This window comes from Oncorhynchus keta, chromosome 20 (assembly GCF_023373465.1).
Source record: "Oncorhynchus keta strain PuntledgeMale-10-30-2019 chromosome 20, Oket_V2, whole genome shotgun sequence".
In the NCBI taxonomy this organism is placed as follows: Eukaryota; Metazoa; Chordata; class Actinopteri; order Salmoniformes; family Salmonidae; genus Oncorhynchus; species Oncorhynchus keta.
Genome location: NC_068440.1, coordinates 43,239,246 through 43,256,610, shown reverse-complemented (window position 1 = coordinate 43,256,610; position 17,365 = coordinate 43,239,246). Strand labels below are relative to the sequence as shown.

At 42.6% G+C, this 17,365-nt stretch overlaps 1 protein-coding gene across 4 annotated transcripts in view; it reads right to left on the bottom strand.

Moving 5' to 3' along the window:
- Positions 1 to 6,844, bottom strand: part of LOC127910045 (protein CBFA2T1-like) — a 132,844-nt gene extending 126,000 nt beyond the window's left edge. For 3 of the 4 annotated variants that reach the window (XM_052472929.1, XM_052472930.1, XM_052472931.1), the window contains exons 1-2: positions 6,706 to 6,842; positions 271 to 515 (exon numbers count right to left, since the gene is read on the bottom strand). In XM_052472929.1, coding sequence (XP_052328889.1) covers positions 271 to 515; positions 6,706 to 6,823 — 363 coding nt within the window. In that variant the 5' untranslated portion in view covers positions 6,824 to 6,842. Of the gene's footprint in view, positions 1 to 270; positions 516 to 6,705 lie in introns of all 4 variants that reach the window. The other variant, XM_052472932.1, reaches the window with a different exon arrangement.
- Between the last annotated feature and the right edge of the window lie 10,521 nt (positions 6,845 to 17,365).

The window sequence follows — 17,365 nt, the reverse complement described above, 5'->3', positions numbered from 1 at the left end:
AACAGGGTTGGAGTTATAACCTACAGGAGGGTTTCTCTCCAGGAACATGGTTGGAGTTATAACCTACAGGAGGGTATCTCTCCAGGAACATGGTTGGAGTTATAACCTACAGGAGGGTTTCTCTCCAGGAACATGGTTGGCGTTATAACCTACAGGAGGGTCTCTCTCCAGGATGAGGGTTGGAGTTATAACCTACAGGAGGGTTTCTCTCCAGGAACAGGGTTGGAGTAAAAACTTCCAGGAGGACATCTCCCTGGTTTAAAGACTCACCACCAGCCCCAGCACCAGCATGCGGACGCGTTCTCCGATCTCGGGTGAGATGTCGTTGCCGAACTGCTGTAGAGTTGTGAGGAAGCGTTTCAGCTTGCTGAGCTGCCGGGCGCCGCACCCAAGAGGGAGCAGCTGATTCGCCAGCGAGGAAGATGAGGAGGAGCTAGGCCCGTTGCTGAAGCCGTTGGGTGGCGAGGGAGCTCCATTTAACGCTGTGGGGGAGTGGCTGTTGTTGCCGTTGGTTACTGTAAACACAAAGAAGATTGAGAAAAACACACAAGGATTAAATACGACAATATAATACATAACACCAGGATTAAACACAGCAATATAATAAATAACACCAGGATTAAACACAACAATATAATAAATAACACCAGGATTAAACACAGCAATATAATAAATAACACCAGGATTAAACACAGCAATATAATAAATAACACCAGGATTAAACACAGCAATATAATAAATAACACCAGGATTAAACACAGCAATATAATAAATAACACCAGGATTAAACACAACAATATAATAAATAACACCAGGATTAAACACAACAATATAATAAATAACACCAGGATTAAACACAACAATATAATAAATAACACCAGGATTAAACACAACAATATAATAAATAACACCAGGATTAAACACAACAATATAATAAATAACACCAGGATTAAACACAACAATATAATAAATAACACCAGGATTAAACACAGCAATATAATAAATAACACCAGGATTAAACACAGCAATATAATAAATGACACCAGGATTAAACACAGCAATATAATAAATAACATGGATTAAACACAGCAATATAATAAATAACACCAGGATTAAACACAGCAATATAATAAATAACACCAGGCTATTAAACACAGCAATAAATTAATAACACCAGGATTAAACACAACAATATAATAAATAACACCAGTTAAACACAGAATATAATAAATAACAGCAGATTAAACACAGCAATATAATAAATGACAGTTAAACACAGCAATATAATAAATAACACCAGGATTAAACACAGCAATATAATAAATAACACCAGGATTAAACACAACAATATAATAAATAACACCAGGATTAAACACAGCAATATAATAAATAACACCAGGATTAAACACAACAATATAATAAATAACACCAGGATTAAACACAGCAATATAATAAATAACACCAGGATTAAACACAGCAATATAATAAATAACACCAGGATTAAACACAACAATATAATAAATAACACCAGGATTAAACACAGCAATATAATAAATAACACCAGGATTAAACACAGAATATAATAAATAACACCAGGATTAAACACATCAATATAATAAATAACACCAGGATTAAACACAGCAATATAATAAATAACACCAGGATTAAACAGCAATATAATAAATAACTCCAGGATTAAACACAACAATATAATAAATAACACCAGGATTAAACACAGCAATATAATAAATAACACCAGGATTAAACACAACAATATAATAAATAACACCAGTTAAACACAGCAATATAATAAATAACACCAGGATTAAACACAGCAATATAATAAATAACACCAGGATTAAACACAGCAATATAATAAATAACACCAGGATTAAACACAACAATATAATAAATAACACCAGGATTAAACACAACAATATAATAAATAACACCAGGATTAAACACAACAATATAATAAATAACACCAGGATTAAACACAACAATATAATAAATAACACCAGGATTAAACACAAAAGCAGAATAGAAAACAGTTGGTTTATTCCTGAAATTCAGAACCACTTATTCAGAATGGTTTACAACTCTATTAAGCAGTGCAATAGATGTTGGCTATTTGTGCATTAAATTATGTATTGTTCAATTCAAGGAACATGTTAAGTGTGTAACATACAGAGATATGTAAGACAGCAGAGTGCATTGACTAATGATATTGGACAGTCTGCTCAACCCTTCAGAATGCGCACACACAGTATACACACACACACTTCAGACACACACACATACACACAACCACTTTCAATACTGGGAGAAACAAGGCAATTAACCTGCATCTGGAAACAATTAACACAAAGCCAAAACCTCTAACCCTTCAGAGTGTAGTATAGTATAACTCTAACCCTTCAGAATGTAGTATAGTATAACTCTAACCCTTCAGAATGTAGTATAGTATAACTCTAACCCTTCAGAGTGTAGTATAGTATAACTCTAACCCTTCAGAGTGTAGTATAGTATAACTCTAACCCTTCAGAATGTAGTATAGTATACCTCTAACCCTTCAGAATGTAGTATAGTATAACTCTAACCCTTCAGAGTGTAGTATAGTATAACTCTAACCCTTCAGAGTGTAGTATAGTATAACTCTAACCCTTCAGAATGTAGTATAGTATAACTCTAACCCTTCAGAATGTAGTATAGTATACCTCTAACCCTTCAGAGTGTAGTATAGTATAACTCTAACCCTTCAGTGTAGTATAGTATAACTCTAACCCTTCAGTGTAGTATAGTATAACTCTAACCCTTCAGTGTAGTATAGTATAACTCTAACCCTTCAGTGTAGTATAGTATAACTCTAACCCTTCAGTGTAGTATAGTATAACTCTAACCCTTCAGTGTAGTATAGTATAACTCTAACCCTTCAGTGTAGTATAGTATAACTCTAACCCTTCAGAGTGTAGTATAGTATACCTCTAACCCTTCAGAGTGTAGTATAGTATAACTCTAACCCTTCAGAGTGTAGTATAGTATAACTCTAACCCTTTAGAGTGTAGTATAGTATAACCCTTCAGAGTGTAGTATAGTATAACTCTAACCCTTCAGTGTAGTATAGTATAACTCTAACCCTTCAGAATGTAGTATAGTATACCTCTAACCCTTCAGAGTGTAGTATAGTATACCTCTAACCCTTCAGAATGTAGTATAGTATAACTCTAACCCTTCAGAATGTAGTATAGTATACCTCTAACCCTTCAGAATGTAGTATAGTATAACTCTAACCCTTCAGAATGTAGTATAGTATAACTCTAACCCTTCAGAGTGTAGTATAGTATACCTCTAACCCTTCAGAATGTAGTATAGTATAACTCTAACCCTTCAGAATGTAGTATAGTATACCTCTAACCCTTCAGTGTAGTATAGTATACCTCTAACCCTTCAGAGTGTAGTATAGTATACCTCTAACCCTTCAGTGTAGTATAGTATAACTCTAACCCTTCAGTGTAGTATAGTATAACTCTAACCCTTCAGAGTGTAGTATAGTATAACTCTAACCCTTCAGAGTGTAGTATAGTATACCTCTAACCCTTCAGTGTAGTATAGTATAATCTAACCCTTCAGAGGGTAGTATAGTATAACTCTAACCCTTCAGTGTAGTATAGTATAACTCAAACCCTTCAGTGTAGTACAGTATAACTCTAACCCTTCAGTGTAGTATAGTATAAGCCAACCCTTCAGTGTAGTATAGTATAACTCTAACCCTTCAGTGTAGTATAGTATAACTCTAACCCTTCAGAATGTAGTATAGTATAACTGCTAACCCTTCAGAATGTAGTATAGTATAACTCTAACCCTTCAGTGTAGTATAGTATAACTCTAACCCTTCAGAGTGTAGTATAGTATACCTTTAACCCTTCAGAGTGTAGTTTATAACTCTAACCCTTCAGAGTGTAGTATTATAACTCTCCCTTCAGAGTGTAGTATAGTATAACTCTAACCTTCAGAGTTAGTATAGTATAACTCTAACCCTTCAGAGGGTAGTAAGTATAACTGCTAACCCTTCATAGTGTAGTATAGTATAACTCTAACCCTTTTGCAGAGTGTAGTATAGTATAACTCTTTTCCCTTCAGAGTGTAGTATAGTATAACTCTAACCCTTCAGAGTGTAACTATAGTATAACTCTAACCCTTCAGAGTGTAGTATAGTATACCTCTAACCCTTCAGATGTAGTATAATATACCTCTAACCCTTCAGAGGGTAGTATAGTATAACTAACCCTTCAGAGGGTAGTATAGTATAACTCTAACCCTTCAGTGTAGTATAGTATACCTCTAACCCTTCAGAGTGTAGTATAGTATAACTCTAACCCTTCAGAGTGTAGTATAGTATAACTCTCACCCTTCAGAGTGTAGTATAGTATAACTCTAACCCTTCAGGTGTAGTATAGGTATAACTCTCACCCTTCAGAGTTAGTAAAGTATAACTCTAACCCTTCAGAGTGTAAATATAGTATAACTCAACCCTTCAGAGTGTAGTAAAGGTATTCTCAACTTCAGGCCTACCTGGTAAATAAAGGTGTTATCAACTAACCTAACCTGGTTAAATAAAGGTATTCTCTAACCCTTCAGTGTACCTAGTATAACTCTAACCCTTCAGTGTGTTCTATAACTCTAACCCTTCACTGTGTAGTTTAATATACCTGTTCTCAACCCTTCCTTCAGGTTAAATATAGTATAACTCAACCCTTCAGTGTACCTGGTATAAATAACCCTTCAGTGTAGTATCAACTAGCCTAACCTTCAGTTAAATAAAGGTATAACTCTAACCCTTCAGAGTGTAGTATAGTATACCTCTAACCCTTCAGATGTAGTATAGTATAACTCTAACCCTTCAGAGTGTAGTATAGTATAACTCTAACCCTTCAGAGTGTAGTATAGTATAACTCTAACCCTTCAGAGTGTAGTATAGTATAACTCTGAACCCTTCAGTGTAGTATAGTACTACCTCTGAACCCTTCAGTGTAGTATAGTATACCTCTAACCCTTCAGAGTGTAGTATAGTATACCTCTAACCCTTCAGAATGTAGTATAGTATAACTCTAACCCTTCAGAATGTAGTATAGTATAACTCTAACCCTTCAGAGTGTAGTATAGTATACCTCTAACCCTTCAGAGTGTAGTATAGTATAACTCTAACCCTTCAGAATGTAGTATAGTATAACTCTAACCCTTCAGAGTGTAGTATAGTATAACTCTAACCCTTCAGAGTGTAGTATAGTATAACTCTAACCCTTCAGTGTAGTATAGTATACCTCTAACCCTTCAGTGTAGTATAGTATACCTCTAACCCTTCAGAGTGTAGTATAGTATACCTCTAACCCTTCAGTGTAGTATAGTATAACTCTAACCCTTCAGTGTAGTATAGTATAACTCTAACCCTTCAGAGTGTAGTATAGTATAACTCTAACCCTTCAGAGTGTAGTATAGTATAACTCTAACCCTTCAGAGTGTAGTATATGTATAACTCTAACCCTTCAGTGTAGTATAGTATAACTCTAACCCTTCAGTGTAGTAAGTATAACTCTAACCCTTCAGTGTAGTATAGTTAGCTCTAACCCTTCAGTGTAAAAGTATAACTCTAACCCTTCAGAATGTAGTATAGTATACCTCTAACCCTTCAGAATGTAGTATAGTATAACTCTAACCCTTCAGAATGTAGTATAGTATAACTCTAACCCTTCAGAATGTAGTATAGTATAACTCTAACCCTTCAGAGTGTAGTATAGTATACCTCTAACCCTTCAGAGTGTAGTATAGTATAACTCTAACCCTTCAGAGTGTAGTATAGTATAACTCTAACCCTTCAGAGTGTAGTATAGTATAACTCTAACCCTTCAGAATGTAGTATAGTATAACTCTAACCCTTCAGTGTGTAGTATAGTAGACTGCCCTTCAAATGTATTTATCCTCTAACCCTTCACAGTGTAGTATAGTATACACTCTAACCCTTCACAGTGTAGTATAGTATAACTCACCATTCAGAGTGTAGTATAGTATACCTGGAGTAGGGATTCTGGTGAAAAAGGGGATGAGTGACTGCTATACTGCACTCTGAAGGGTTTTTTTTTTTGCCAAACATGATGAACAAAACAGAGTTTTTCCCAAGGTGTCTGCAGCATTGTGAATTTGTAGGCATATCATTGGAATATTGACCCTAAGAGACTTTTACCAGGTGGTAACTGAGAGTCCTCCGTCATTTTTGCGTAATCTCCAGCTGCAGTATTTTTTTGAATGTTTGCTACTGATGAGAAACAGACTGCCACAAATGATTTATCATCGAATAGATATGCTAGGCTATCAATACTCTTACACAAATGCTTGTGTAGCTTTGGTTGAAAAGCATATTTTGAAAATCTGAGATGACAGTGTTGTTAACAAAAGGCTAAGCTTGTGTTTCAATATATTTATTTCATTTAATTTGCGATTTTCATGAATAGTTAACGTTGCGTTATGGTAATGAGCTTGAGGCTATGATTACGCTCCCGGATATGGGATTGCTCGACACTAGAGGTTAACAGTAAAGTCCGAACCTGTTTTATCATGTGACCAATAGGATTTATATGGTTGGAACTGTCTCATAGCAATAGCAGGATACACTAACTCTGTGTGTGTGTGTGTGTGTGTGTCAGTACTTACATGTAGTAGGTGTGAAGGAGCTGGTTCGAGGGGCTCCCTGGGTGGTTGGAGGAGGAGGAGGCATGGTGGTTGGAGTTAACCTGGATTGTGTTTTCACATCCGCAGGTGAGTCGGGCATAGTGGAGCACTTCTCAGTGTGATCTGGAGACACAGAGGAGGAATACACTGTTTTAGGTACATGTATGTAACATGGTCATTTAGGTAACATGGTCATTTAGGTAACATGTCGGTAACATGGTCATTTAGGTACATGTAGGTAACATGGTCATGTATGTAACATGGTCATGTATGTAACATGGTCATGTAGGTAACATGGTCATTTAGGTAACACGGTCATTTAGGTACATGTCGGTAACATGGTCATTTAGGTGACATGGTCATTTAGGTACATGTAGGTAACATGGTCATGTAGGTACATGTAGGTAACATGGTCATTTAGATACATGACGGTAACATGGTCATTTAGGTACATGTCGGTAACATGGTCATTTAGGTACATGTCAGTAACATGGTCATTTAGGTACATGTAACATGTATGTAACATGATCATGTAGCGAATCCATTCATCCAGATCTGTACACGCAGAGGAGAACATATACAGTTTTAGATATACACTATAAGCTAATTTCAAAAACGACTCACAGAACTGTCCACAGTGACAGTATTCTGTTGAAAGAGACAGAGGGAGAAAGACACACTGTGGGACAACTATGATATGACAAAACCTCTATTTAGCTAGGTAAGTCCTTGAGAACACATTCTCTCTTAGAAGACCTGATAATATACTAATCCACGTGGTTGAGTAGTAGAACCTTGAGTTCTAGAAGACGTATGACGCGTCACGCAGCGGGAGAGAAAGTAGAGCCGTCTTTAGGAGACAGAGTTGATATCCCCCTGGGAGACAGCTGAAAGATGGGGGTGAGGTGTTTAGGTAGGTTAGAAACAGGTCTCATTCCAGATACCAATAACCATTAACTACACATTAAAAGACCCGCAATAACAAGTGCACATTACAGGCAGCACGGCAGCCGGAATAACAATGCACAGGCGCTGAACAGAGCGCTGAACAGAGGCCACATATACACAATTACTAATCAGGGGAACCAGGTAATGAGACAGTTCAGTGACGTCTAGAGGCCGGTGACGTAGATCTCCGGTACTGGTGCACGGGATGAGCAGTAGTACCGGGGGGATCCGTGACAATCTAATTCAAAATTACACTTGCCTTTCGAAATTTGTTCATATATAATTGGATGTGTTGTGTCTGCTTTGGGGGGGTAGAGAGAGGAAGTGATTCCCAAATCTTCCATAACAAAGCCATCACCTACAGAGAGATGAACCTGGAGAAGAGTCTCCTAAGCAAGCTGGTCCTGGGGCTCTGTTCACAAACACAAACAAACCCCACATAACCCCAGGACAACAGCACAATTAGACCCAACCAAATCATGAGAAAACAAATAATTATTTCCAATGTGTCACGTAATTAGCAAAAAAACAGAGTGAACTAGAATGCTATTTGGCCCTGAACAAAGAGGACACCGTGGCAGAATACCTGACCACTGTGACTGACCAAAAATGAAGCAAAGCTTTGACTATGTACAGGCTCAAGGCTCAGTGAGCATAGCCTTGCTATTGAGAAAGGCCACCATAGGCAGACCTGGTTCTGAAGAGAAGACAGGCTATGTGCTCACTGCCCACAAAATGAGGTGGAAACTGAGCTGCAGCTCCTAACCTCCTCCTGACCTGGCTCTTAAAACTTCTTATGGCTGCAGGGGCAGTATTGAGTAGCGTGGGTGAAAGGTGCCCAGAGTAAACAGCCTGCTCCTCAGTCCCAGTTGCTAATATATGCATAGTATTAGTATGGGATAGAAAACACTTTGAAGTTTCTAAAACTGTTTGAATGATGTCTGTGAGTATAACAGAACTCATATGGCAGGTGAAAACGTGAGAAGAAATCCAAACAGGAAGTGAGAAATCTGAGGTTTCAACCCAGCCCCTATTGAATTCACAGTGGGATATGGATGAAGAATGCACTTCCTAGGGCGTCCACTAGATGTCTCAGCCTCCAGTATTTATGCTGCAGTAGTTTATGTGTCGGGGGGCTAGGGTCAGTTTGTTATATCTGGAGTACTTCTCCTGTCCTATTCGGTGTCCTGTGTGAATCTAAGTGTGCGTTCTCTAATTCTCTCCTTCTCTCTTTCTTTCTCTCTCTCGGAGGACCTGAGCCCTAGGACCATGCCCCAGGACTACCTGACATGATGACTCCTTGCTGTCCCCAGTCCACCTGGCCATGCTGCTGCTCCAGTTTCAACTGGCCTGGGCCCTAGGACCATGTCCCAGGACTACCTGACATGATGACTCCTTGCTGTCCCCAGTCCACCTGGCCATGCTGCTGCTCCAGTTTCAACTGTTCTGCCTTATTATTATTCGACCATGCTGGTGATTTATGAACATTTGAACATCTTGGTCATGTTCTGTTATAATCTCCACCCGGCACAGCCAGAAGAGGACTGGCCACCCCACATAGCCCGGTTCCTCTCTAGGTTTCTTCCTAGGTTTTGGCCTTTCTAGGGAGTTTTTCCTAGCCACCGTGCTTTTACACCTGCATTGTTTGCTGTTTGGCGTTTTAGGCTGGGTTTCTGTACAGCACTTTGAGATATCAGCTGATGTACAAAGGGCTATATAAATAAATTTGATTTGATGTCAACTGTCTTTAGAAACTTGAATGAGGCTTCTACTGTGTTGTGGAGCTGAATGAGCCAGGTGTCTGGCAGAGAGCCAAGGGCTGGTCACGCGCATGTGCCATTACATTTACATTTAAGTCATTTAGCAGACGCTCTTATCCAGAGCGACTTACAAATTGGTGCATCTGCCATAATAACAAACTTGTATGTCATCTGTAAATATGAATAAAAAGGTTAAAATTACGAGCCTAGTTGGTTTAGCCACAGAAAAAGACAGCATCCTTCCGACGACCCATGATTGGCTGAGATTATGAGTGGGCTGGACATGCCGAGAGATGAGTTCGGATTGGTCTGCCATATAGCGCGCTTCTGTCAGCTTCTTTAAAAAAAAAAACATCACAGAGTAAAACAAAAGACTACACTATACAAGTATCCATTTCAATAGAACATCACTGTTTCAGAGCACTCTGGTCTGAGCGTACGCAACCCAGGACACAAACACTTTGGTGGAAAGCTGATGTCATCCCATGTTAAAAAAGCAGCGTGGCGTCTCCACAAGGAATCGATGACAACACTTGGTATGGAAAGCATAAACAACACGTTTTGATGTTTTTATTGACCTCTGACATGATTGGCAACATGGTCATTTGGGTAACATGGTCATTTGGGTAACATGGTCATTTGGGTAACATGGTCATTTGGGGTAACATGGTCATTTGGGGTAACATGGTCATTTGGGTAACATGGTCATTTGGGTAACATGGTCATTTTGGGTAACATGGTCATTTGGGTAACATGGTCATTTGGGTAACATGGTCATTTAGGTAACATGGTCATTTTGGGTAACATGGTCATTTAGGTAACATGGTCATTTTGGGTAACATGGTCATTTGGGTAACATGGTCATTTGGGTAACATGGTCATTTGGGTAACATGGTCATTTGGGTAACATGGTCATTTGGGTAACATGGTCATTTGGGTAACATGGTCATTTGGGTAACATGGTCATTTGGGTAACATGGTCATTTGGGTAACATGGTCATTTGGGTAAAATGGTCATTTGGGTAACATGGTCATTTGGGTAACATGGTCATTTGGGTAACATGGTCATTTGGGTAACATGGTCATTTGGGTAACATGGTCATTTGGGTAACATGGTCATTTGGGTAACATGGTCATTTGGGTAAAATGGTCATTTGGGTAACATGGTCATTTGGGTAACATGGTCATTTCGGTAACATGGTCATTTGGGTAACATGGTCATTTGGGTAACATGGTCATTTGGGTAACATGGTCATTTGGGTAACTTGGGTAACATGGTCATTTGGGTAACATGGTCACTACTTTTATGGATCTCACATCATTGTTTTCATTTGACCTTCCAGTTTACAAGATGATGTTTCTGTTTGCAGTGCTGCTGTTCTGCACATTTGTAGGTAAGTGAACCTTACCTGATAATGATGCATTAAAACATTATATTATGTTTTAATTAAGTTACATTTTATTTTCATGAATTTATCTGAATGTTATTTTGCTGTTTGCAGGTGCACTATCCTTCTGACCCTATGTAGCCAGGTCCATCTACTATCCATCTGACCCTATGTAGCCAGGTCCATCTACTATCCTTCTGACCCTATGTAGCCAGGTCCCATCTACTATCCTTCTGACCCTATGTAGCCAGGTCCATCTACTATCCTTCTGACCCTATGTAGCCAGGTCCCATCTACTATCCTTCTGGCCCTATGTAGCCAGGTCCATCTACCCTATGTAGCCAGGTCCATCTACTATCCTTCTGACCCTATGTAGCCAGGTCCATCTACTATCCTTCTGACCCTATGTAGCCAGGTCCCATCTACTATCCTTCTGACCCTATGTAGCCAGGTCCATCTACTATCCTTCTGACCCTATGTAGCCAGGTCCAGGTCCATCTACTATCCTCTGACCCTATGTAGCCCATCTACTATCCTTCTGACCCTATGTAGCCAGGTCCCATCTACTATCATTCTGACCCTATGTAGCCAGGTCCCATCTACTATCCTTCTGACCCTATGTAGCCAGGTCCCATCTACTATCCTTCTGACCCTATGTAGCCAGGTCCATCTACTATCCTTCTGACCCTCCATGTAGCCAGGTCCATCTACTATCCTTCTGACCCTATGTAGCCAGGTCCCTATCTACTATCCTCCATCTGACCCTATGTAGCCAGGTCCATCTACTATCCTTCTGACCCAGGTCCATCTACTATCCTTCTGACCCTATGTAGCCAGGTCCATCTATCCTTACCCTATCCAGGTCCATCTGACCCTGTATCCATCTACTATCCTTCTGACCCTAGCCAGGTCCCATCTACTATCCTTCTGACCCTATGTAGCCAGGTCCATCTACTATCCTTCTGACCCTATGTAGCCAGGTCCATCATCTACTATCCTCTCTGACCCTATGTAGCCAGGTCCCATCTACTATCCTTCTGACCCTATGTAGCCAGGTCCATCTACTATCCTTCTGACCCTATGTCCAGCCAGGTCCCATCTACTATCCTCCCATCTACTATCCTTCTGACCCAGGTCCATCTACTATCCTTCTGACCCTATGTAGCCAGGTCCATCTACTATCCTTCTGACCCTATGTAGCCCAGGTCCATCTACTATCCTGACCCTCTCCATCTACTATCCTTCTGACCCTATGTAGCCAGGTCCATCTACTATCCTTCTGACCCTATGTAGCCAGGTCCCATCTACTATCCTTCTGACCCTATGTAGCCAGGTCCATCTACTATCCTTCTGACCCTATGTAGCCAGGTCCCATCTACTATCCTTCTGACCCTATGTAGCCAGGTCCATCTACTATCCTTCTGACCCTATGTAGCCAGGTCCATCTACTATCCTTCTGACCCTATGTAGCCAGGTCCATCTACTATCCTTCTGACCCTATGTAGCCAGGTCCCATCTACTATCCTTCTGACCCAGGTCCATCTACTATCCTTCTGACCCTATGTAGCCAGGTCCCATCTACTATCCTTCTGACCCTATGTAGCCAGGTCCCATCTACTATCCTTCTGACCCTATGTAGCCAGGTCCCATCTACTATCCTTCTGACCCTATGTAGCCAGGTCCCATCTACTATCCTTCTGACCCAGGTCCATCTACTATCCTTCTGACCCTATGTAGCCAGGTCCATCTACTATCCTTCTGACCCTATGTAGCCAGGTCCCATCTACTATCCTTCTGACCCTATGTAGCCAGGTCCATCTACTATCCTTCTGACCCTATGTAGCCAGGTCCATCTACTATCCTTCTGACCTTATGTAGCCAGGTCCATCTACCATCCTTCTGACCCTATGTAGCCAGGTCCATCTACTATCCTTCTCCTGACCCAGGTCCATCTACTATCCTTCTGACCCTATGTAGCCAGGTCCATCTACTATCCTTCTGACCCATGTAGCCAGGTCCCATCTACTATCCATCTACTATCCTTCTGACCCTATGTAGCCAGGTCCATCTACTATCCTTCTGACCCTATGTAGCCAGGTCCCATCTACTATCCTTCTGACCCTATGTAGCCAGGTCCATCTACTATCCTTCTGACCCTATGTAGCCAGGTCCATCTACTATCCTTCTGACCCTATGTAGCCAGGTCCATCTATTATCCTTCTGACCCTATGTAGCCAGGTCCATCTACTATCCTTCTGACCCTATGTAGCCAGGTCCCATCTACTATCCTTCTGACCCTATGTAGCCAGGTCCCATCTACTATCCTTCTGACCCTATGTAGCCAGGTCCATCTACTATCCTTCTGACCCAGGTCCCATCTACTATCCTTCTGACCCTATGTAGCCAGGTCCCTATCTACCCTATCCTTCTGACCCTATGTAGCCAGGTCCATCTACTATCCTTCTGACCCTATGTAGCCAGGTCCCCCATCTACTATCCTTCTGACCCAGGTCCCATCTACTATCCTTCTGACCCTATGTAGCCAGGTCCAGACCCTATGTCCATCTACTATCCTTCTGACCCTATGTAGCCAGGTCCATCTACTATCCTTCTGACCCTATGTAGCCAGGTCCATCTACTATCCTTCTACTCCATCTACTATCCTTCTGACCCTATGTAGCCAGGTCCATCTACTATCCTTCTGACCCTATGTAGCCAGGTCCACTATCTACTATCCTTCTGACCCTATGTAGCCAGGTCCATCTATCTGACCCTATGTAGCCAGGTCCATCTACTATCCTTCTGACCCTATCCTCCATCTGACCCTATGTAGCCAGGTCCATCTACTATCCTTCTGACCCTATGTAGCCAGGTCCATCTACTATCCTTCTGACCCTATGTAGCCAGGTCCTATCCTACCCTATGGCCAGGTCCATCTACTCCTTCTGACCCTATGTAGCCAGACCCTCCAGGTCCATCTACTCTACCCTATGTAGCCAGGTATCCTTCTGACCCTATGTAGCCAGGTCCATCTATCTACCCTATCCTTCTGACCCTATGTAGCCAGGTCCATCTACTATCCTTCTGACCCTATGTAGCCAGGTCCATCTACTATCCTTCTGACCCTATGTAGCCAGGTCCATCTACTATCCTTCTGACCCTATGTAGCCAGGTCCATCTACTATCCTTCTGACCCATGGTCCCATCTACTATCCTTCTGACCCTAGGTCCCATCTACTATCCTTCTGACCCTATGTAGCCAGTCCATCTACTATCCACCCTATGTAGCCCCTCCCATCTACTATCCTTCTGACCCTATGCCAGGTCCCATCTACTATCCTTCTGACCCTATGTAGCCAGGTCCATCTACTATCCTTCTGACCCTATGTAGCCAGGTCCCATCTACTATCCTTCTGACCCTATGTAGCCAGGTCCATCTACTATCCTTCTGACCCTAGGTCCATCTACTATCCTTCTGACCCTATGTAGCCAGGTCCATATCCTACCCTAGGTATCCTTCCTTCTGACCCTATGTAGCCAGGTCCCATCTACTATCCTTCTGACCCTATGTAGACAGGTCCATCTACTATCCTTCTGACCCTATGTAGCCAGGTCCCTATCTACTATCCTCCATCTACTATCCTTCTGACCCTATGTAGCCAGGTCCCATCTACTATCCTTCTGACCCTATGGTCCCTACTATCTACTATCCTTCTGACCCTATGTAGCCAGACCCTATGTCCCATCTACTATCCTTCTGACCCAGGTCCCTATCTACTATCCTTCTGACCCTATGTAGCCAGGTCCCTACTCTACTATCCTTCTGACCCATCTACTATCCTTCTGGTCCAGGTCCATCTACTATCCTTCTGACCCTATGTAGCCAGGTCCCATCTACTATCCTTCTGACCCTATGTAGCCAGCCCCCCATCTACTATCCTTCTGACCCTATGACCCTAGCCAGGTCCCTACTATCCTACTATCCTCCATCTGACCCTATGTAGCCAGGTCCCATATCTACTATCCTTCTGACCCTATGTAGCCAGGTCCATCTACTATCCTTCTGACCCTATGTAGCCAGGTCCCTATCTACTATCCTCCATCTGACCCTATGTAGCCAGGTCCATCTATCTACCCTATGTATCCTATCTGACCCTATGTAGCCAGGTCCATCTACTATCCTTCTGACCCTATGTAGCCAGGTCCCATCTATCTATCCAGGTTCTGACCCTAGGTCCCATCTACTATCCTTCTGACCCTCCATGTAGCCAGGTCCCATCTACTATCCTTCTGACCCTATGTAGCCAGGTCCATCTACTATCCTTGACCCTGACCCATCTACTGTCCAGACCAGGTCCATCTACTATCCTTCTGACCCTCCATCTACTATCCTTCTGACCCTAGCCATCTACTATCCTTCTGACCCTATGTCCCCATCTACTATCCTTCTGACCCTATGTAGTCAGGTCCCATCTACTATCCTTCTGACCCTATGTAGCCAGGTCCCATCTACTATCCTTCTGACCCAGGTCCCATCTACTATCCTTCTGACCCTATGTAGCCAGGTCCATCTACTATCCTTCTGACCCTATATCCTTCTGTAGCCAGGTCCCATCTACTATCCTTCTGACCCTATGTAGCCAGGTCCATCTACTATCCTTCTGACCCTATGTAGCCAGGTCCATCTACTATCCTTCTGACCCTATGTAGCCAGGTCCCTATCTACTATCCTCCATCTGACCCAGGTCCATCATCTACTATCCCATTCTGACCCTATGTAGCCAGGTCCATCTACTATCCTTCTGACTATCCTTCTGACCCTATGTACCCCATACTATCCTTCTGTATGTAGCCAGGTCCATCTACTATCCTGACCCTATGTAGCTGACCCAGGTCCCTATCTACTATCCTTCTGACCCTATGTAGCCAGGTCCCATCTACTATCCTCCCATCTACTATCCTTCTGACCCTATGTAGCCAGGTCCCATCTACTATCCTTCTGACCCTATGTAGCCAGGTCCCATCTACTATCCTTCTGACCCTATGTAGCCAGGTCCATCTACTATCCTTCTGACCCTATGTAGCCAGGTCCCATCTACTATCCTTCTGACCCTATGTAGCCAGGTCCATCTACTATCCTTCTGACCCTATCTACTATCCTTCTGTAGCCAGGTCCCATCTACTATCCTTCTGACTACCCTATGTAGCCAGGTCCCTATCTACTATCCTTCTGACCCTATGTCCATCTACTATCCTTCTGCCAGGTCCCATCTACTATCCTTCTGACCCTATGTAGCCAGGTCCATCTACTATCCTTCTGACCCTACTGTAGCCAGGTCCATCTACTATCCTTCTGACCCTATGTAGCCAGGTCCCTACTCCTTCTGACTATCCTCCATCTGACCCTATGTAGTCCCAGGTCCCCCTCTATCTACTATCCTTCTGACCCTATGTAGCCAGGTCCCATCTACTATCCTTCTGACCCTAGGTCCCATCTACTATCCTTCTGACCCTATGTAGCCAGGTCCATCTACTATCCTTCTGACCCTATGTAGCCAGGTCCATCTACTATCCTTCTGACCCTATGTCCAGGTCCCATCTACTATCCTTCTGACCCTATGTAGCCAGGTCCATCTACTATCCTTCTGACCCTATGTAGCCAGGTCCATCTACTATCCTTCTGACCCTAGATGTAGCCAGGTCCCATCTACTATCCTCTCTGACCCTATGTAGCCAGGTCCCATCTACTATCCTTCTGACCCTATGTAGCCAGGTCCATCTGTAGCCAGGTCCATCTACTATCCTTCTGACCCTATGTACCCCAGGTCCATCTACTATCCTTCTGACCCTAGGTCCCATCTACTATCCTTCTGACTCTGACCCTGTAGCCAGGTCCATCTACTCCTACTATCCAGGTCCATCTGACCCTATGTAGCCAGGTCCCATCTACTATCCTATCTGACCCTATGTAGCCAGGTCCCACTCCTACTATCCATCTACTATCCTTCTGACCCTATGTAGCCAGGTCCATCTACTATCCTTCTGACCCTATGTAGCCAGGTCCCATCTACTATCCTTCTGACCCAGGTCCATCTACTATCATTCTGACCCTATGTAGCCAGGTCCCATCTACTATCCTTCTGACCCTATGTAGCCAGGTCCCATCTACTATCCTTCTGACCCTATGTAGCCAGGTCCCATCTACTATCCTTCTGACCCTATGTAGCCAGGTCCCATCTGTCCCCTGTCCCTCACCATACACACAGACGGTCCTGTCCCCTGTCCCTCACCATACATACAGACTGTCCTATCCCCAGTCCCTCACCATACACACAGACTGTCCTATCCCCTGTCCCCTGTCCCCAGTCCCTCACCATACACACAGACTGTCCTATCCCCTGTCCCCAGTCCCTCACCATACACACAGACTGTCCTATCCCCTGTCCCTCACCATCCCAGACTGTCCCCAGTCCCCCCAGTCCCTCACCATACACACAGACTGTCCTGTCCCCTGTCCCTCACCATACACACAGACTGTCAGTCCCT